General features: G+C 57.9%; 1 protein-coding gene across 2 annotated transcripts in view; it reads left to right on the forward strand.

Annotated features, from left to right (window-relative positions):
• CACNG3 (calcium voltage-gated channel auxiliary subunit gamma 3) overlaps positions 1 to 21,775 on the forward strand; it is a 30,989-nt gene extending 9,214 nt beyond the window's left edge. Inside the window, exons 2-5 of one of the 2 annotated variants that reach the window (XM_074840766.1) lie at positions 16,942 to 17,025; positions 18,924 to 19,064; positions 20,286 to 20,532; positions 20,656 to 21,775. In XM_074840766.1, coding sequence (XP_074696867.1) covers positions 16,942 to 17,025; positions 18,924 to 19,064; positions 20,286 to 20,532; positions 20,656 to 20,797 — 614 coding nt within the window. In that variant the 3' untranslated portion in view covers positions 20,798 to 21,775. Of the gene's footprint in view, positions 1 to 16,941; positions 17,026 to 18,923; positions 19,065 to 20,285 lie in introns of both variants that reach the window. The other variant, XM_074840765.1, reaches the window with a different exon arrangement.
• The last annotated feature ends 202 nt before the right edge of the window (positions 21,776 to 21,977 follow it).

A 21,977-nucleotide genomic window follows, 5' to 3' on the forward strand; every position in this document is an offset into this window, starting at 1 on the left:
GCTGCTTTGGCCAAGCTCTCGCTGCTGCCCTCCCTGCACCGGGGCTGCTGCCGCCCCGCACCTCGCTTGCCCGAAGGAGAAGGGATGGAAAAGTCTCCTCACACCAGGATTTTGCTGCCTTTTGAAACGTCTGGCAGGACACCTGGGCTTTGCTTGTCTCCCTAACCCTTGCAAAAATCACTTGCACGCCGGGTGAGTGACTTCATTTGACAGGCTTGAAAATATCAGGGTTTTTCATAGTTGTCGTGGGGAGAGGCAGGAGAAATGATTGTGGCTGCTGGGCGGCTGATATTGCGTGATGATTTTCCCAGATATTGCCTGTCTCTTATCTCCTGACACCACAATCTATAGACAAACCTGGCGCTGTCGGGCTGCAGAGGACGGCTGAGCCGTTCCCACATCAGGTTATTAGGAACTGTGTTGTTTTATCATACAAACAGAGTCATAAGGGAACGATAAGGCAGGCAAGGGAAGGCAGAGGGCAGGCGTGGGAGCAGGAGCAGCACCTCGCTGCCATCCCACCACCCTCGCTGGGGACTTCGGGTGTTCACTTTTGCCAAGAGGTTTGTATTGAAGGAGAACAATTGGGCCACCCTGGGGTAGGTGCAGGGCATGGAGGGGGATGTGTGACCCCCCCCGGCTTTTCTGGTGGCCACTGGAGCCCGGGGAGGGGGGTTGGCATTGGCAGTACACCCCGTGGGACTGTGATGGTGGAAAGCAGGGACAAAAAGCAGCATTTGAGGGCGACACTTGTGTTTGTACCTCTTGAATGCTCACGTTTCCAATTCCACTGGTGATTTGGTAATTGCCCCCTAGTTAGACCTTTACTCTGAGTTCGTGCCTGGAATCACAAGGGGAGGGGAAAGCAATCCCCAAATTGGCCACCAACAAGCAACTACCCTTTTAAAGTATTCCTGATTTTAGCTTCTTAAAACCAGTGTTGGCTTGTGCTGCTGGCACCTTTGTCGAGCTGCTCATGTCTTGCAGAACTGCCCCTGGTCCCAGGGATGGCACCTCTGCCCCCCCCGGAGAGGCTGGGCTCCCTCCTGACAAGGGAGCAGAACCCCTCGGGGCAGGCTGGCTGATGCTTGGCTGGATGTTAGAAACCAACTGACAATTATTTTTTGCAGCTGTCAGAGCGCTTTGATGCCTCAGCACCATCGACGGCATCACACGACGTCATCGCATGAGCAATTGCAAGGGGCTGCCAGAGTCAGCAGCGTCCGTCCCTCAGGGCTGCCTCGGGCCCCAGCCCGACCCCGGGGCTGCTTGTCCGGCCGGGAAAGGTCACTGTCACTTCGCGAGACAGCCTGCGATCTCACATCGACCTTCCCCGCCGACCTGAGCCCGCAGCAGCTCCGGCTTTGCCTCGCCAGCCGCCTCTGCCAGGCTGCCCGGCATCCCTGCCAAATCCTCCATTTGCCTTCGCAGCCGGGCTCAGCTGAGCAAACCTTGTCGCGGCGCAGCAGCTGCACCGCACGGCTCCACCGCCGAGCCGCCGGCGACGCTGCCGCAGAGCGGGCTGGGGAAACGGGGACCCCGTGAGGCAGCGGGGCAGCGTGTCCCCCCCCCGGATGGGGACCTGCCACCCCCCGGCACAGGTGCCTGGAAGCCTCCCGCAGCCCCGAGGCTCCATCTCTCCGCGCCGGGAGAAGCTCTTGTCATTCCTCAGCACACTTCAGCCAAGGATGAAAGCATTTTCTACGCATTAGTCTTTGGCCTCCCCCTCAACGTGAAGAGCTGGAGAAGGACAAGAGTGATTCTGCCTTTCATAGGAAGTGGGAAAGCTGCAGCCCAGGGTGCGAGACCTCTTAGTTGGGGGAGAAGCGGGAACCGGGTCTTCTGCCACCGAAGCTGCTCTGGCGAGGGCGCAGGGACAGCAGTGAGGCCAGGGGGAGGTGGCGTGCATGTTTTAAAGAATTTTAAATACCAATAATAGTTTTAAATAACATCTACCCTGCATATTGCCCCAACCTGCCCCGATTCCCACTGCTGCTGTGTGAAGCACAAGAGCTGCTGCCGCCCGCCAGCCTCAGCGGCAGCAGGACAAAGGACCTGTCCCCGCTGCCGGCCACCAGCCCGTCCCCTCGGGGCAGAGGCACCCTCCTGGCTGAGCTCCCGTGCATCCCCCTAGACGTGTGCCGTATGGCGTTCCTGTCTGGCCTAGCTCGCTGGCGGCTGAAGTGAGAGACAGACGTGTCAGCGCCTCCGCCCCTGAGCCGCCCTCCCGCCGCGCAGCCCGTCTGCAGGCAGCGAGGCTCGGCCCCGGCAGCGAGCAGCGCGGTGCGACACGGTGCGCTATGCCAGGGTGCGGGGCCACCGCAGCGGGGTGGCCCTCTCTGCCCCTTCAAACATGTGGCGGGCGACCACGTCTGACGCGGGCGTTCGGCACGGGCGAGCTGGTCTCCTTCGCCTGCGGCGCCGGACGAGCGCGGTGCAGGTGGAACTGCGGCATCGCGGTGCGTAGGTCGGGTGTCGCGCCGGTGCTGCTCACCGGCGGATCTCGGAAGCAGCCCTGTGGCTTAAGCCAGGGCTTTTCAGGGTATGCAAGTTCAGTCACTTGTTTAGAAATTATTTTCATTGTTAATTTGGACAGATCTCCCCACCCAGGATGAGGAAAAGTCTTCTAGAAAACAGGAGAAGCAGAATGTCCTGTTGGCACCCAGGAGGTTTGTTCCTCAGGGTCTGGGTTTCGTCATAATTAGCCCCGCTCACGGCGCAGGCTCTGTCACCTCCCGCGCAGAGCCTGTTCCCAGGGCTGAGAAACCCCAGGCTCTGCGCGCTCCAGCTGAGCACCCAAAATGTGCAGACGCTTGTGAGCTGCATCTCTCCAGTCCCCCGCTACCCATCTGTAAATTGGGGATAACATCACCTGCCCCAGCTCTGCGCAGGAGCCGGAGGAGCCTCTGAGACGCCCCCAGAGCGGAATAACTCCCTCTCAGCGGCGGATGAGGTGAAGGGGCTGGGGGCAGGTAACGGCCACAGCTCCGGCAGAAAGCGCCATGCCCTGAAGGGGCTGGGCGAGGAGCAATAACGCAGCAAATCCTGGTAACCCAAGGTAGGCAGGGGCTGCCCCCAGCCACCCCATCCCCACAGCCCTGCCCTCAGGGCAGCGTTTCATCATCTCCTTGAGCCAAACCTGCAGGTGCATTCTCGGGAGCGATGCAGGTGTGTGCCGTGAGCGTTAGCTGGGCTGCAGCTGGGACAGACCCATTAAAAGGGCCCCTACAGGGCACCTCCCTCCCTGGAAGGATGTGTGGTGTGGGCTGAGGTGTGCTGAGGGCAAAGCGACAGACCCTGGGCTGGAATTGGGGAGATGAACCCGCAGGGGCAGCCCCAGGTAAGCAGCGGGGAGAGGCAGGGCTGGGGGGGCCCGTGGCAGCGCAGGCAGCCTGTGCCGTGCAGGTGTAGCCCCTTTTTTCCCCGGGGGTTTCCCCAGTGCTTGGGGGAATCTCATGCCTCCGGCAGGTACAACCCCGTGGGGCACAGCCCTGCTGTCCTTGAAGCTGATGGCAAAACATCACCTGGCTTCACCAGCTGCAGGGCGGGCTGCTCTGTGCGGTTTAACACAATAATGGGAAGGAGATGGAAAGCGTTGGCACGAGCTGTGAGGTGATCTGCTTGCCCATCCACTGCGGGGTCTTGCATGTTTTATTTCTCTCCCCCTTCAAATCTCTTTGGCTTCTGCTGCCTCCTGGAAGGGTGGAGCTGCGAGGGAGCTGGGGTGGTTTCAAAGCCCCCAAGTTACTCTAGCAAAGTGTTTTGTGCTTTGAGTCAGATTTGTGAAGCTGGGGGAAGGTGAGGCTGCTTTATGGCCAAGGTAACGGTGTGAGCAGCTCGGGGACCCGCGGGGCAGTTTGCCCAGGTCTGACCCATGTGAAAGCGGGTTGGTAGCCGGGAGTGTAGTCCTGTCCCCTGCCCAGCAGGGAAGGGAGAGCTTCAGAGGAGCTGCACACGCTGCCGGTGGGCAGGAGAGTGTTTCGAGGGCCCAGGGAAGCTGGTTGCAACGTGTTGGGGTTTCTTGGTGCTGTGATGTCTCGAAGTGATGGGCGGGACACACCATCCTCCTGTAGCTGCCCTGGCCCCAGGCAGGGAGCGCGGGCAGCGTCGAGGGGTTTCCAATGGCAGAGCAAGTGCTGTGCAGTGGAAATTGCTCTGAATTTCTGGAAGGCTTATCGGGGCATAGGTGGGTATCTTGCTTCTTGGAGGGTTAAGGCAGGGTTGGCATCACTTGTTCACCAGCACAATCCTCTCCTAATGCTCCGTCTAAAGGATAGTCCCTTCTTGTTCTCCAAAAAAAGCCAAGAGTGAAACTATGGTGCTACTCTTGAATATCGCTTTTCCCCATCTGGGGCGTTGGAACCGGCTTCCCGGGGCTCTCTTCCCCTCCCGCAGATGGTGAGGAGGCGGCTCTGCCTCCAGCAGGCAGCGAGCTAAATCCGTCGGTGCTGGATGCGCTCCGGTACCTGCAACAGCGAGCGGGGCTGCGCCTGACCCTGACCCTGGGCTGCGCTGAGCGGGGCAAGACTGGTGCCAGCCGGGTGGGGGGAAGCAGGGAGCCTGCAGCACACACCCCCCCCTGCCCTGCACCAGCAAACATGCAGCGTGGTGCCTGCTGAATTCCCTGAATTAAGTAAGTTTTGACGGATCGAGTTCCTTTTAGTGCATCAGCTGAAAACTTCAAATATTTATATCATTAGGGAGATGTGACAGAAGTATATATATACAAAAAAAAGGCAGGTGCTTGGGTGGCAGTCACGTATTTGAAGTTCAAATACTTACCTTCAAATCAAATGCTATAAAAGAGGAAGAAAAAAATAAATTTAATATCACTTTTGCAAGGAAAACAACCTGCTGAGTCTCCTCCCAGGCTAAATGTGCTTTAAAGATTGACTGTGCAGCTGTAAAAAACTATTGATGAACTGTAAACATGAAAAGATCGCCCTGCGCGTGGCCTGTCAAAAGCATTAGGTTGGAAATGCTCTGTGCTGCGCTCCAGCGTGACTCACCGAGTCCTCAGCAAATGTGTTTATTTGTAAAGATCCTTATTTCAGAAATAGTGACCTTTTTAATGCCTCGTGCAGCAAGCTCGGAAATTTGAAATTGCCTTTTAGCAACTTGCGAGTCTTGCTGAAGCTCTGACAGTCCTTTCCATGGTGATTTACATATTTTTAGCCTTGATATTCTGCACTGTGGGGCTCCTTTGGAACATGATTTGCTTTTCGCAGCCCTCGATGCAATTCGGCATCTGCAGCGCTGGGCTGACATCAGGCTGGGCAGAGGACACGGAGGGATTCTCTCGCTCGCCTGCCGCGCTCTTTACAACCCGCCTTGCCTCTTTGAACCCTCCCTGCTTTTATTAACATCCTCCTTCAAAAACGGACCGTGGTATTAGTCACAACTTTGAGCAGCTGCTTCACCTTGAAGTAGGGAATAAAACGTCGAAGCTGTTACTCCCGGCTGCTGCGCGTCAAAGCAGCAGGTCAGCGCTTTTGGCCATCGTGGTTATTGTCACCGGCCTGCCCGAGCTCGGGGCCCCCGGCGCTCCCACGCTCTGCACCAAAGCAAATTTGGTGACCAGCCACCTCGTCGCTCTGTCCCCTTGCTCTGAGTCGTCGCTTGCGCCGTCAGATGCCAGCCCGGAGCGGTGCAAGGCGAGCGGCGGCGCTGGGCCGGAGCGTGCCGGAGCCCGGGCAGCCACGGGCAGCCACAGGCAGCCGCGCCACTGCTGCCCTGCCACGGAGCATCTCTGTCCTCACAGTCCTCGGGAACTTCCCGGCGAGGCGTTGAGCATCGCTGTTAATTGCTCAGTCGGCTCCTCCAGCGCGTCTCTTTAAGCTCTGGGATGTGAATATGCTGAATATGAAATGTCACAGTTGTAATAACAGTTATTTAACATTTCTCAGTCCTGTGACTAACGCTTCTGCCATTTGTGTTTGGTGACGGGCGATAGCATTGCTCCTTTCTGTTGTTGTTCATCCTAATGCATTGGGGAAAGATGTTTTGATGGTTTTTTTACTGTTTGTTTGTGTCCTTTATCAGCGCTCTACAATTTCTAGTTGCTGATTTATATTCAGAGTTATGAATATCTCCTTTCTTCTTTTTGTTGGGCATGTTTTTATTTTTATAGCTGTTTACATATTAGCCAGGAAGTTTTTAAACTGATGCAAACTCCTATCACAGGTCTGAGTTTTGGGGTAAAACACTCTTAAATCACTCTCTATTCACAGTCATGCTTTTATGCTTAAATCCATTCTCCTAACTGATTTGGCTTATAATTGTTTTCTGCTCTGTGAATTGACCTTTCAAAGCGCCAGGAATATGTGCTAGTGCCTTGGACTTGCCTCTGTTTGCCCATAAGAAGCGTAATCAAGTCATGATTGCTTGGACTTGAGCAGCAACTAGTTTTTAATTCTGTGATCCATTCCCCTTCAGCTGTCAACACAGAGTCTAAAATAGCACTCCCCTGTGCTAGATGCCACGCTTCAGAGCTATGAAATTGTCATTTATAGGTTTTTAGAAATTCAGAGGACATTTTAATACTGGCGAAGTGAAACCTCCAGCTTCCCATCATAATGCAGCTTTCTCTCCTACTTATTATAAATAGGTGCTTAAGCAGCCTCTGGTACAATCTGGCCTCTGGCACAGCTCAGGGTTTGAAGCAGACACCAGAGCACCCTGTATCTATAGATTATCTTTCTCTGAATTACTGGCAACTTGTTTAACTAGAGGATCCCAGGTTTTTACCCTTGTTTTTCCCACCTGGTCGCTTCTGGGCAGGTTTTATCATTGATTTTCAGCGTTCTGGCCGTGTGGATCTCGGCAGGACCCTGAAACGCCACGTGGGTGAAACACTCCAACAAACGAGCGGGTCTGGATCCTTCATCCTCCCACTCGTTATCCCAGCGCGTGGCCGGGATGCGCAGGCAACTGAGGGGCTGCCCTTTGCTTTCCCGGTGGGTTTTGTTCTCACCATCTTGATGCTGTGCTGGAGGAGGACTCGGTTGTTCCCTGGTTCCTCCCTCCTCTTTTTCCTGCTGGTTTAATGCCTCGGTGTTGCTGCTGGGGGGGGCTGTCACTGCGGGAGCCTTTTTGCGCGAGCCCCCGCCGATGGTTTGCTGGCACAAGGCACGGCGCTGGCTGGAGACGGAGCGTGTTCATGGGAAACTTCAGTTACTCCACGCAGGCTGCAGAGACAGCACCCTGAGGTGTGACACAGAAATGGAAGTGGTAGAGGCTGTGAATGATGCTTTTTGGAGGTGCTGATCAGCAGCCTGGCGAGGGACACGAGTCTTGGTTTAGTCCTGTGTCCCACGTCCGTGAGGTTATTCAGTGGCCGGAGCGGGCTGATGGGCTGCGATGGCTGCAAACACGATGGAGCTGGGCTAGAGGTATGCCAGCAGTGAAGACAACCAAAAAAACATTATAGTGGAAGAGCAAAGGAGAGGAAAAAAGCATCATTTGATGCGTGGCAGTTGCGTCCAAATAAGAGAAACAGAAAAGGGCATGAATTTTGACAAGTTAAATGAAGAGCCATTATAAGGGAGGCAGGAATGATCATGAAGGACAACTTGCTGAAGGCATAAAAAGCAATAATAAAATCTTCACTCTCAAACACGCCCCCGGCTGCTGTAGGGTGGGTGTCTGGCAGGCGGGGGACAGACCCGCTTTCCCCGTGCCCTGTTAGTAAAAGGCTCTGTGATCCAGGAATGTCCCGGGGCTGAGCTGGCTGCCCCTGTTACTGATAGCCAAAGACGAGGCTGGGAGGCAAACCCTTCCCAGAAGCTCATCAGCTAACCCAAGTGAATCTAAAATGTTCATTAAACAAATGAGAGCGGGATCCTGCCCTGCCTGTGTCTGTGCAGAGGGAGGTCTGGGTACCTCGGGGGTGCTCGGCTGGGGCCAGGGCTCCCGCTCCTGCCCCGTCTCTTCCCATCAACGTCTCCGAGCAGGCAAACAAACAGAAAATTATTACTTTTTTTAATTGCTAGAATTGTATTAATGTAAACAGATAAACTCAATCAGTGAAGCTCATTAATTTCTAGCACATAGCTTATTTACGCTCATTCTGGCTGCTCCAGCACTCATTTTGTTATCATAGGAATGTCAATTACCTTTTAAAATAAAAATCAATGTTTATTCACTGTTAAAGATAAAGCATGAAAGAGTTTCCTTACACATGCTGAGGAGGGCTCTCCTCCCCAGCCCAATCCCAGGGCTCCGGCGTTGGCGGCCGGGTGCCCATCGCCGCTGGCGTGGCACGGCGGGGATGGCAGCGCGGTGGCCTCCCCGCAGGGAAGGGGTCACCCTGGGCCCCCGCCGCAGCCCCCTGTGCCTTCCCACCCCATCCCGTTTGGGAAAGCCCGGCGTCTTCCCGGGAGCCGGGTTTGCGGCGGGGCGTTTCCCTGCCATGAGCTCCACAGATGTGGAAGGATGGAGGGAGGAAGGAAGGAAAGAAACCCAGGGAAGCGCGGGGGGAGACCCTGGAAGGCAGCTCCAGTGCGTTACCTGATTACTTTTATAATGAAAAAAACAAAGCTAAACCCTTGGAGCAGAGTGCTAGAAATTACCCATCATTTTCAAACTTTTTTTCCTCCTCTATTATTCAGAATTGTTTTGCTTTTCTGAACTGCCTTGTGTAGGTTGCAACAACCCCACAGATTCCAGAATGGGAGATGATGAGTCACTGTCAAAATGTAGAGATTTTTTTTTTTCCTTTTAGCAATGCTGAGGGAGTCAAGTCTCTGCGACACACACTGATCACCGGCACCTCGCAGGCTAAAACTGGCAGAAGCTCCCAGTCCACCCATGGGTGCGAGTGCTGGGGCTGTGCCCACGGCCGCCCGCCGTGTCCCCCGTGGGGATGCCCGTCGCGGGCAGTGCGGAGCTGGGTGCTGCTCTCCAAACCCCGCCGAGCTGCCAGGGACGCGCGGGGGGGCTCAGCTCTTGCGCTGCTGTGCGTGTGTTCAAACATGTGTTTGCGGTGGGCTCAGCGTCCAGCCGGCACCGCAGAGCCCACCTCTGCCGCCTCCTCGCTCTTGCGCTCCTTTCATTTGACTTGGGTTTTTTCCACTGTTTTTTTTTTTTTACAACAGGAAAAAAATCCTTCAGAAAAGGCATATCTGTGTAGGTGACTCTGCTCAGACACAAACCACCACCGCAGAGAGGGGGAGAGAGTGTGAAGTAGAGATGGAGCCAGATTACAGCAGTACCCGGTGGGAAGCTGGCGTGGGGCTGCCGGGGCGATGGGGATGTGCTGGGGGGAGAACTTGGTCCTAGGGAGCAGGATTCGTCCCACTGGCAGGCGGTGGGGAGCCCAACATCCAGCCCAACAAGGGGAGACCTGCTGGCTACAGGGGGTAACACAGAGCAGGGGGCTTTTTAAACCAACACTCAAGTTTTGCTGTGATTTAGCCACTCTCCAATGCTGTTTAAGCAAACACGTGTAAAGTGGGGACAGGCCCTGGGCTGGAGGGTCACCAAACCGATTTGGTGAATCCCCGAGGATTCCCGGGCTCTGGGAGGAGGGCAGTCCCCTTCCCACGGCAGCAGCATCCTTGGCTGGAGCAGCTCTCCCAGCTGGGCTGCTCAGAGCTGTGGGGCTGGGGGGGCCGTAGCCGTCCCGACGTGTTTCCAGGCTGTTTGTGCTGCCGGGGGAAGCGAGCTGTGTCGAAGACTTGGCGATGTGGGAGGCGAGCAAGATGCTGGGGGGTGGCTGGGACCCCTGGGCCCTTGCCAGGGGCACAGGACGGAGCTGTGGCTTGGTGCCAGCACTCCCATGCCGGCTGAGCCGAGCCCTGCACGGTGGCCGTGGGTCTCTGGGGGACGGTTGGGTCTAACACGGACCCAGAACCCCGGAGCTTTGGGATCTCACCGGGGACCTTGTGCAAAGAGCCTCGGGATCCCTCGCGCAGCGTGAAGCTGGGGAAGAGTAAAGATGAATTTCTTTCCATCTCTCCAAGCATCTGGGAGGTGGGTGGGAGGTAAAAAAAGATGAGCCCTGAAGTTTTAATTCCTTGGAGATATTTAGGTATCTTGCTCTTGTTACTCAAGGGAGCGCAGAGCCTGAGCGTGTCTGAGGACGTGCCGCAGGCTCGTACCCCGTCCCTTGCCAGCTAAGCTTGGACCTCTGATTCTCTGATGAATATTAATTTTCAGAGAACTTAAACCATAATGACCTGACCACTTCCTCCAAACGGATTTGGAGTGACAAGGTTTCTTGAGGAAGGCCATTACTGTAAACCACAACTGGGGAGATAACTCACTGGAATTCATCAGGAGGGGCGGGGAGCTGAGGGCTGGGATGTGACCTTGCCCCAGGACTTCTGGCTGAGCCAGCCAACACGAGGGGAGAGAGGAATTCTGTTCTCATTTAAGAACAGTGTTAGCTCATCTTCCCAAGCCTGAGTCTTAGTTTGCACACTGAGCAGTAACAACCAGAATAGTCCCTGGAAAACTGTTCCACTGGATGAAAAGTAATGAGATTTTAAAACCGTAACTAGAGCTCTTTAGTCTTCTGGCTCTCCGGGTTAGGATCGATATTCTTAGCCATATTTCCACCATCACGAGACTCGTGCTTCCCTCACAACCCCCTCCCTGCTCCCCCCATCCCTCCCTGGGGAAAAGGGCTTTGAGAGGAAAAAGACCTGAGATCAAATCAATTAATTGCCTTTGCATTCTCCAATAAATGCAGGGCAGAGAGTACATACGTCGAAACACGAATGAACTAAAGCAGCAGCGACAAAACCCTGCTGAAACGAAACATTCCCCTGTGTGAGGCAGCCCTTGTCCGGGGGAGAAGGGGTGACTCGAAGGAGGAAGGCGTTAGCCACGTTACTTAACGTGCAGCTTGGGGATGCTCCGATCGGGTGGGGGTGAGAGGGATCGAAGCATCACGCAGAGCGCGGGAGGAAAAACAGCCAGGCGGGAGGGGAGGGGAAGGGATGCCTTTACAAAGCCAGCGAATGCAAAATGTGTTCTAGGAGTTCAGCCCTTCCACATTAAATCTGGTATTACTTAAAAGGCAGGGCTCGCCGCAGCGAGCCTGGAGCCATCGGGCAGGGACGCGCTGCACGGCCCATGGTCCTGGTGCCACGTACGGTGCTTACATGTGGAAAACACCCAGGAAGATTTGCTGATGGGAGAGGGCTTCCCCGCAGTGCCCGGGGACGCTCGGAGTGGGGGCCTTGGGATTAAATTGGGACTGTTCGATTGAGATGAGCCTGGTGCAGAGCGCAGATGGATGCTGCTCTGCTGCTGGCCAAGAGTTTGCGACAGCTGCGGAGGATGAAGAGAGGTGACACCTCACTGGTGGCAGAGCTGGGGCTGCTCACGCAGCCGCGGGAGCGTCGGGAGCTGCTCGGTGCTTGGCTGCACATGGAGGTTTTAACCCAGCGTGGGCAGGGAGCGTGGTGCCGCGCTGCACGGTGAATGTTTGGAGGACACGCGTGGCCCAGCGCGGCCACCAGCACCTCGTTGGTGTGGGGAGGGCACGGCTGACCCCGGCGCTGCCGCCTGCTCCCTCGGCCTCACCCAGGCGCTTGCACCCGTTGACGTTGCCGCTCCGTTGGCTGACTGACTCCACTTCCAAGTGCCAGCCCTCGAGGGCTGTTCCTCTCCTCCCCAAAGCTCTCTGGTGCTGGCCATGGGAGAGCACTGGGGTGACTGCGGGTTGTTCAGCCATGGATGCTACTCCAGGGAAGGGGAAAGCAGGATGGGAGGGCCACGTAACGTGGCAAAGGATTATCTTGTGGGCTTTGCAGCTGGCGCTTGTCCAGCCACTTCGCACCGCAGTTTCCGCAGCTTCTTGCCTGTGTCTGTCCCTGCCTGCTGGTGCATCTGGGGGACCCCAGGTCCTGAGCTTGCCGACAGCCCCATGAGCTGGATGTGCCTCGTGTGTTCTCAAGCAGGACCCTGCTGAAGGAGGGGATGAGGTCTGGTCTCTCACTACAGGAAAAGGCAAAGGGAGAAGCTGCCCCGTGCTGTGGTGGGCGAGGGGGAGACTCCTCGACACAGCCCCGCTGCTGTGAGCAGAGCTGCCTGCTGCTGCGGCGGGCTCTGGGCAGGGAAGTGCAGTAATAAGCTAAGTTGGCTAATCAGGATTCACACTAATAGGGAGAGAAAATTACCCAGCTCTACCACAGAGACAGCTGAGCGGGGAATGAATAACCGCAGCAGCACGCTGCCTTCGCTGGCGCTCTCCCGGCCGGCAGATGAATTAAACCCAGGGCGGTGTGACTCATGCACACAGCGCGGAGTTGCATCGCAGGCACGGCTATCGGCTGGGAAATTACTCGCGAGCAGGCTGGGATGTGCTGCAGCCGGCAGCCCCGCGTGCTCCCGGCACCAAAGGGAGCGGTGACTGGGGGGGGGGGGGGGGAGGCAGCAGCCCCCCAGCCAGCCTGTCCGTGCAGCTGGATGCTGGCGAGGGCCCCGGTGCCGCCCAGGCGAGGCATTAGCCTGTGCCCGAGTCAGGGCAGCGTCCCGGTGAGTCCCGCGCTGAGCCCCGTGGATTTCTGCGTGCTGCTGGGTTCGAGCCCCAAAAGCTGGGGCATCTCGTGCCTGAGCTCGCTGCTGCGGCCTCAGTTCTGGCAGGGGCTGAGGGACAGGCCGGGGGAGCGGGCGATCCAGCATCGCCTCTGCCTCGAGCCTTTGCTAAGAAAACGTGGGCAGAGGAAGGCGGCTCCAGAGTTTGAGGACTTGGACAAAACCCGCTTCCTTTGTGCCCGTGGTGTAATGCTGCCTGTAGCAGGGCCCTGCTGTAAAGCCAGGAGAGGGAAGCCCAGAGTTGCATCTGCCATCGCGGGGGGGGGACGGGAACTGGGAGGATGGGAACTGGGAGGACGGGGAGCTGGTGGCTCAGGATGTGCCGAGGACGAGCCCCCAGCCAGGGCTGGGAGCAGCCACCCCATCCTTCCCCAGAGCCCGCCCCGGGGCAGGGCTCCATCTCCAGGGAGCGTTTTGGGGGTCGGGGGGGCTTTTTGGCATTTAAGCCTTGTTGTGGTATTTGTTTGGAGGCTGGGAAGTTGTGTGTCAGGTGACTCAGCGGTTGCCATGGCGACGAGCATCAGTTAATGAACAGAGGGAGTAAAGGAGCCAAAATAAATGTCGGAGCGTGAAATAGATGCAGTGAAGCCGGGCAGGCAGCGGGGCTGCTCCCCCCTCTGCCCGCGCAGGGGGCCGGTGGTGCTGCCCTGCCTGTCCCGCCTCTGGCCAGGACGCCCTTTGCCTTGCAGAGGGCAGATTTTGCTAATCCAAGCATGAGGTGCAGAGCAAAGGGTCAGCAAGCAAGGAGCACAGCGAGCCCCCAGCTCTGCCACCCCTAAAATGTGCAGCCCCCGGCCCAGGTGCCCGCGGCTGCCGCAGTGTTGGAGCCGTCCACAAACAGCAGCGATGCTGCTGGGCTGTCCCCCCCCGGGCTGTCCCCCTCCTGTCACTCGGCCATGGGCAGCGGGAGGGAGTTGGTGTTGGATCCTGCAGCAGCAACCCTGAGCGAAGGCTCTGCCCCTGCCCTGAGAAAATCACTTGATTTTTATTTTTTTTAATTTTTTTATCCCATTTATTTTTTTTCATCCTGTTTTTTGTTGCAAAGGAGGTGTTTGGGCGGGACAGGCAGGGCCGAGGGAAGGGGAGAAGTTACGGATCCCGGTGGGACAGGGCAGATGCAGCGCAGCTGTGGCTGGAGGCAGGGATGGAGGGATGAACCCCACACCCCAGACCTGCCAGCCCGCAGCCAGCGGGGCAGGGGGGGTGTTTGCATCCCCTGCGCTTGTGGGTGCCTCCTGCTCCTGCTCCCTCACGGTCACAGCTTTACCTTAGGCGTTGTGTGCACCAGGACAAGGCCCCCGGGGGTCCTGGCTCGTCCAGCTGCTGCTCAGGGCAGGGAGATGCTGGCCCTGGGTTTCGGTGGGGGCTCAGCAGCACAAGGAGCCTCAGAGAATTTCAAAGAGATCTCGCCGGTGGAAATTAGCATTCTCATTTGCACGCTGTGCTGATGGGCTGACTCAGTCTCTAAACTCCTTTCCCACATGGCACTAAGGGAAAGTTTCCTCCTCGCTAATCAGATGATGAACACTGGCCCCGCGACCCTACCCGGGAGGTTGCTGCGGAGGGAGATGTTCCTGCGCTGTCACGGTGCCTCTGGAGAAGCTCTGGCACAGTCCCGCAGGTGTCCCTCGCTGCCACAGCAGCGTCGCAGCTGTTAAAGGTGGCAGAGGGCAGCTCTGTCCCCCCAGAGCGGGTCGGGGCCAGAGAGAGGACCGAGGCGTCTGGAGAGTGGAAATCTCAGCGTTGCCCTGGGACTGACACCCCCGCCCTGAGTGAGACTGGAGACGTGTCCGGAGGGACCTGGCATGTCCAGGCACGCACCGGCTCTGCGCATCCTTCTGGGTCTGTTGGGGTGTTTTGAGGTGCTGGGGGTTGGCACGGCCCTGCTCTGGCAGCGTGTGCCCGATGGCTGGAGAGCAAAGGGACAAATGTGGGGGGGCGGCTCTGGGGTGCGTGGGGCAGAGCCGTGCTGGCAGGTATGGGGAGAAGGTCAGAGGAGGTGGATGGAAACCCGAAAGCTGAGAGGAGGAGGAGGATGGGGGCTGTGCTGTGCAGCTGCTGTCCTCACCATGCCCGCTGCCTCCCCAGCCCCATTCGTGGCACCCGTGTTCAGCCTCCCCTTCGCCCGCAGTTCCCAAAGCAACGGGAGCAGGCGGTTCTCCCTCGGATGCCGTGTCTCCCGCTTGGATGACAGTTTGCCACCTCCAGAACTTCATCTCCAGGTTTTAATTGATGCCTGTCATGATGCTCAGGCTCCCCCGAGCCCGGAGCCAGAGCGCAGACTGATGCCGTGCCGCCGTGCGGGGTGACTCCTCTTGCCTTGAGCCCTGTCCCCTGGCAGTGCGTCCTTTCTGGTCCCATGGGAGAGGGGACAGAGCCAGCATGGCCTGACCACCGGTGTCGTGAGGGGGCTGCAGGAATTCCCCCGCCTCGCCCTGCCCCTTGCCACTCCAGAGAAGTCACGCGCCATGCCTCAGTTTCCCCATTTATAACACCCAGGACAGCATTCGTCGGCGCTGCGGAGGAAGCATCGTGCGTAGTCTCGCCTAGGCGTGCTGCTCGCTTTGGGGAAGGTGGCTCCGTGAATCCTGCAGGCAGAAGTGGCTCCGCGGGGCCAGCGCCGTGTTCCCGTCCAGCACGTGGGATGAGCCAACCTCGGTGCCGTCCCCAGCAGCTATCGAGCGTGGTGCTCAGTGTCTTGGCTGCCATGAGGAGCCGGCTCGCAGCGTCCGCAGGAGGTGACAGGCTGCATCCATCACAGCAAATCCATAAGTGCAACTGGGCATAGCCAGGATTTTTTAAATTTTTTTAAAGCCTTTAATTTCAATCTGTGTGTCCATCATAGCACATGGACCAGGCTGCCGGGGCTGGTGGATGGATGAGCAGAAGAGGCGAGAGCCTGTTCACAGGCTGAGCTGTAGGGCTGTCCCCTGCTGGGGGGCACGGCCAGGCCACCCCCTCCTTGCCCCACATCCATGTCCTGCAGCGTGTCACTGGGTCCCCAGTACGTCACCTGCCTGAGCCTGGCGCATCCTTGGCTTTCTCCTCTCATGGCACAATTTCACGCTTTGGCACAGGAGAGCGCTGAGCCCGAAAGCGCAGTGAGGGGAAAGGCACAGCAGGCAGGTGTTTAAAGGCGAAAAAGAGCCATTTTTTCCCCAAATGCTAAGCAGGAGGCCAGCAGATGCTGGAGCATCTGCCTTCCCCTGGGCCTTCCAGACGGCCTTGCCAGTGCCCACCACGGTGGGGCTGCTCTCGCCCTGCTCCGAGTCGTGCCATGGGGACCCACAAGTGGCTGGGGGCTCCTGGCGGGATGGCGCCATGGGGCGGGTGGCACTGCTGCCTGTGTCACACTCGGCTGCCATGGCCTCGGCTGCTTTGCCATGGGTGTGCACACGCGCGTGTGTGTGTGCTGTGGGTGACACATGGCAGAAGGTTGGAAATGGGGTACGGATGGGTCATCTGGTGACTCTCTGCCTCCTCTGGCCTCTGCTCCAGCTGCTGTTGCCCCAGGCGGGAAAGGATAAACAGGCTAGGAACTTTTTGTAGTCATTTAAATGAACTCATCTGCACCTCCAGAAAAGCCGCATCTCGGAAGTTAAGCAGCCGTCCGGGTGTTACTTCAACAAATGTGCTGAGGATCCTGGTCTGCGGGGCAGCCTGCGCCCTGCGTGTGTAGGTCAGCAGTAAATCCAAGCTTTCACGCAGCCGAGGGACTGGGGCATACTGGGAGGACTGGGCTGGTTGCTTGGTGCTGCAGAGCCCCAGGGCGGGGACTCTCCTGAAGCAGCATCCGTGACCCCGGTGCCGTTGTCATCCCCCACAGCAGGAATTGGATGTGGAAAGGGATGACCCCGACATCCCAGCAGGAGCCCTGGGCTGCGGCCATGCAGCAGTTTCCCTCCTGCATCTGAATGCGACGTCACTCAGAGCTAAAGGCCGGGAGGTTTATTTACAGCCATGTCAATTCTCTGTCAAAACCAATGAGGGGTTTGCCTGGGTGGGTGCTGGGAGCTGGCGAGCGCCTGCCCTGCTTTGCCTCCCCTTCACTGGAGAAAATGGGGGCTAGGAGAGCTTTACCATGTCCACGCGAGGAGGGGGGGAGGCTCAGCAGAGGCAGTGCCCCACTGAGCGCCCCGCAGGTTCCTGCAGCACCGCGCCACGGAGGAGCAGGGCAGCTTGGGCATCTCCTCCCAGCACAGCGGCGACACGGGCAACAGGGCTTAGTCTGAGAGAGAAACATGCAGCCCTGTCGGGGGGACCAGCAGCGCTCAGAGGGTGCGGGAGCGGGGATCAGCCAGTCCCCGGGGCAGTGTTTGAGGTGGCTGACAGCACCCAGCAGCGCTCCCACCAGCGCAGGGGGGTCTGAAGGTTTCCTGGTTTGTGTCTCCCCAGGAACTTTCCGAGGAGTGTGCAAGAAAATCGACCACTTCCCCGAGGATGCGGATTACGAGCAAGACACGGCCGAGTATCTCCTCCGTGAGTCTCCTTTCCCGTGGCGTGGCGGGAGCTGCGCGCACTCCCCGGGGACCCCTTCCCCATCCCCCAGCACCTGGGGCTTCACCCAGCTGTTGGCAAGAGGCTGGTGGGTGGCAGCCCCCCGGGGTCCCTGCGTGGCAGCGGTGACCCTCGGGGTTACCCGAGCGTGGCCGCGTCGCGCTGCAGCAGTGCTGTTAATGCGTTAATGGCACATTTGTCTGGCACTCGCTGTCCCTGCGGCCGGTCCCAGCAGCTCGAGCTTGTCGGGCCACCAGGACCCGGCACCGCAGGGGGGTCTCCCCATTCCCCAGAGTCCCTGCAGCCAGGTTGGGTTTGCTGGTGCTCGCCAGGAGAGCGCAACGAGCATCTGCCATGTGCTCTGCCGGCAGCAGCCGAGTGGAGACAGGGAAAACAGAGCTGGCAGCTCTCCTGGGGAAAGTGGGAGCCAGCAGAGCCTCAGGGCAGGACCCGGAGGGTTCTACATAGAGGGGACCTGATGCTGGGGTGAGGCTGAGCCCGCAGAGAAGACGCGCTGTCCCCAGAGCGCTTTGCAGACACAGCGCTGGGGCACTGAGGTGCCCGTTGGCAGAGCCGGGACACAACTGACACACGTGCCGGCGTGCAAAGCACCACGGCTGTGCGCTGCCCGGCCCGTCGGCACGCGCTTGTGGCAGGCTGCGAAGCCTCCGCGGCAGAAGGGGCATGAGAACACCTAAACCTCCACACAGGCAAGAGCATAAGGCAGCAGGGGCATGTGGCAGCCTCGGAGGTGTTGGCATCGCTGGGCTCTGAGCTGCTGGGGCTGGGAGGAATCCCCGGGGGCACAGTGACCCCCAGCACACTGATGCAGCTGCTGCTTGTCCAGATGTTGCTCTGAACTCCCCGTTTTCTAATTCTGCAGGAAGCCATCAGCTCTGCTCACCCATCGAAGAGGGGTAATGGAATAGGTTTGCAATTTTAGTAGATTAGCACTTAAGTTCTTCTCCCACCCCCTCCCACATTTAAAATAAAAAGTCTATTTTAAAGCCCCCAGAATGGCATTTTAATGGGGCTTCTCTGTATTTCTGTGCTTTTAATAAAGGCCCTAAGAGAGGGATGAGAGCCCAAACCAAGGCACAGTGTATTTTCGGTGCAGCAGGTAGTGATTTGCTGCATTAATTGCTCTTTACTGTCATTTTGGAAACTGAACTTCTGATAGGGCCTGTAGAAAAGACCCTTCTTTGTGTCGCACTCGGTCGGTGGCTCCTGAGCACGCGGAGACAGGCACTGCCGGAGCTTGGGATGGAGCCCAGCGCCGGGCTCATGGAATCACCCAGGGTGGGCTCAGGGTCGTGGGCCTTTTGTTCATTTTGATAATGTCCCTCCCCTACATCAGAAAACAACTTTTTGTTGAACTTCAGGTGTGTTAGTTTGTAAATTCTTGACTTTCGAAGCAGCCGTGGTAGCTGGGGACCCAAGGGGCAGGTTCTGGAGCCCTGTGGCTGGCAGCGCTGCTCCTTGCCAGCCCGCTGAGAGCTGGGGGGTTTCTGCAACCCCAAGAGTCACGTCCACAGCCAAAACCTGTGGGTGGTGCGTTTGGTAATGGGAAGGTAAATTGCTAGAGCTGACTGTGACAAGACTGGAAGGAATAGCCCAGGAGGAAAAAGAAAAATAATTCAGGGTTTAAGCTGTTTTATTGATGGGAGGCCTGAATCACAGGGTTCACAGGGCTGATGCTGGGCCCCCGAGCAGCTTGGGGACGAGCAGAGGATGCGCAGGGGGGACGGGTACTGAGTGTCCCCCATCCCTCGTGCCGTTACAACGCTTCCCGGGCACTGGTGTTGGCGCGGGAAGTGCCGGCAGCCCCCTCTGCAGGAGCGATGCCGGGGGCCGACCCTGCCCCGCTCCCTGTCCCACAGGTGCGGTGAGAGCGTCCAGCATCTTCCCCATCCTCAGCGTGGGTCTGCTGTTCTTCGGGGGCCTGTGCGTGGCAGCCAGCGAGTTCTACAAGAGCAAACACAACGTCATCCTCAGCGCCGGCATCTTCTTCGTCTCTGCAGGTAGGAGCTGCCCAGCGGGGTCTGGAGCAGGGCGGCTCTCCTGGTGTAGATGTGTGGGAGGACACGAGGGAGCTGGAGGATTCTGGGGTTCATGAGTTGTCCTGACCCCGTGAAAAAGTCCTCGTGGCAGGGGAAAAAAAACAGTAGAGGTTTCTGGCAAGTGGCCACCGTGCTAGACAGCACTTTAAGCATCTGCCCTGCTCTGCCCCGAGTGGATTCCGTGCGGGTGCTGCAGCCCAGGAGGGCTCCCAGAGCACAGCCACCCCACTGGGGGGTCACCCGGCCCCCCGAGCAGGTTTTGGGGGGCTCTGCCCTCTGTCACCGCCAAGCAGCGGGTGGCAGGGCTCAGCAAGGGCAGGCGCCGCGCTGGCAGCAGGCAGAGGGGCTGCCACAGTCCTGCAAGGAAAATCACTCTCGAGAGGCCGTTCCTTCTGGATTACTCATTTCTCTGTGCACGGTTCCCCAACGCTTCCACTGATTATCGCATGACAATGTCTTTGTCTCAAGGAACTGCTCTATTTTGTGTTTTTTCTTCTCCCCACAAAGAGACAAATTACTCTCCCTCCTTCGGCTGGCAGGAGCTGCTGATGCAGATGAGAAAACAACAAAAAGAACATAATCGATTCATTAAGTAAATCCAGGAATACATCAGCCACCCCCCAGCCAGCCCTGCGGTGCTGCTGGTGGTGCAAAAACTGCCCCGATCCCAAATAATGCCCCCAAGCTCCACCAGAAATGAAAAGAGACGGAGCTGTTCCAGCTTCCCTGTGCTCCCAGGGCCACAGCGAGCCGGGGTTTGTGCTGGAGGGATCCCCTCTGTGCCCCATGGGTTGGCTCTGCTCCGACCAGCTCCTGTGGTCCATTGCTCGGCGAGCAGCACTGCAAAGCAAAAACGTCCCTTTTCTAAATAAAACAGTGGTTGTTCCTCCTGCCCTTCCAAAATGTGTGAATATACGCGTATACTGGGTGTACGTGAATATATATATGGATACTGGGGACAGCAGCAGTGGTCTGTGAGGAGGTTTGGCCCTGGGGTGCTGGCAGAGGGGTTGGTGCCCCATGGGGTCTGTGGCCCCTGGAACCCTCCCCACCTGCCAGGCACCCCTGGGGGGGCAGGGGCTCCTCCAGCCTGTGCCCCTCCGCTGCTGGGAGGGGATTGGGGTCCCCCATCCCTCTCCTGCTGCTCGTGCGAGTGCCTCTCCCTCTTCTCCTCCCCTGAAGGTCTCAGCAACATCATTGGGATTATAGTCTACATCTCGGCCAACGCGGGGGACCCGGGGCAGAGCGACTCCAAGAAGAGCTACTCCTACGGCTGGTCCTTCTACTTCGGAGCCCTGTCCTTCATCATCGCCGAGATGGTGGGGGTGATCGCCGTGCACATGTACATCGAGAAGCACCGCCAGATCCGCGCCAAGTCCCACTCCGAGCTGCTGAAGAAGTCGGCCTTCACCCGCCTCCCCCCCTACAGGTACCGCTTCCGCCGGCGGTCCAGCTCCCGCTCCACCGAGCCCCGGTCCCGGGACATGTCACCCGTCAGCAAGGGGTTCAGCACCATCCCCTCCACCGACATCTCCATGTTCACCCTCTCCAGGGATCCCTCCAAGGTCACCATGGGGACGCTGCTCAACTCGGAGCGGGACCACGGTTTTTTACAGGTCCACAACTCCATCCCCAAAGAGTTCAAGGAGTCTTTGCACAACAACCCGGCCAACAGACGAACCACGCCGGTCTGAGGCGGGCAGGGGCGTCTTGTCAGGCTGCATGACATCATCCTCGTGACGGTGTAACCCGTGAAATCCCGTTTTTAAGGACAAACCCAGATGGCTCCCTGTGCCCCTACCCGCGGGGCTGGTTTTTCACTCCCGAAATGCCACTGGCCGGGCCAGGCCACTGCGCCCACGGTGGGACCGGGACCCCCGCGGCCCTCCCTCCCTGGCGGGGAGGGGACGGGGGCTGCGCTGTGACCCTGGCCGTGGTGCCCCTGCGGACTGAGCGGGGCTTCCAACACCACCCGGGACAGTGGCTTCCCGAGGTCTCCATCGTTAATGTTGATCATAATCGCAGTGTTATCTTAGCTGTATGTCCCATGGAAATGCTGGCGATAGCCCTGTCTGTGAGAATCCTTAATCTGGTAGTTACATTTAAGCGAAATTGCCTGGAAGTCCAGAGTTTGAAGCACTGAGTCAGTGCCGTAGCGAGTGCTCGTGTTACGAAACCCCTTTCCCTGTCGTGGTGGATGGAGTGCTCGGGCTGGGTTTCTCTATGGCGTTTCGTGCATGCATTAAATAGCTTGGAATTCAATTTTGTCATGTCGGGTTGGAAGAAACATCCTTTTGCAATTTTCTGTGGTCTTGAAAGGGCTTCTTTCTTTCCTTCTTTCTTTCCTTTTTTCTTCCTTTGGTGCATTCAGGCCATGAAAGGACTCAGGAGCAGAATTCCTCCAATGACTGGTAGCAATTAGCCAGCGTTTAATTAACCTCTAATGTTGCAAGAAAATGAATTAATTCCCTAAAATTAATACACACACAGAGTCACAAATTACTGTCTGGGCACAACCAAGGAGGCAACGCTTGAGCTGGTAGTACTGAAGGAGAAGCTGGGCTGATGGCTGGGCCGCCGGCCGCGGGCTGCGTGCGGATGGTGTATGATTCTATAATGGCTGGGAGATCGATGAGAAAATTAACAATAAAATCGTCCAGTTTGGCAAGCAAGTTACTTGGCTGAATAGGTCGCGCTGACCCTGCTGCGGGCAGCTGGAAAACCGGGCGCTGTGTCCCACGGGTGGTTCATGGCAGCCTCGGCCTCTCCCGCGGCTGCGCGGGGCTCCCTGGGCTGCGGGGGGGCTGGGGAGCAGCCCCCGCTCCTGCCCTTTGTCGTGCTGCTCTGGTTTGGGGGGGGGGGCCTTGGCTGGGC

Source organism: Strix aluco, chromosome 15 (assembly GCF_031877795.1).
Source record: "Strix aluco isolate bStrAlu1 chromosome 15, bStrAlu1.hap1, whole genome shotgun sequence".
NCBI classification, from domain to species: Eukaryota; Metazoa; Chordata; class Aves; order Strigiformes; family Strigidae; genus Strix; species Strix aluco.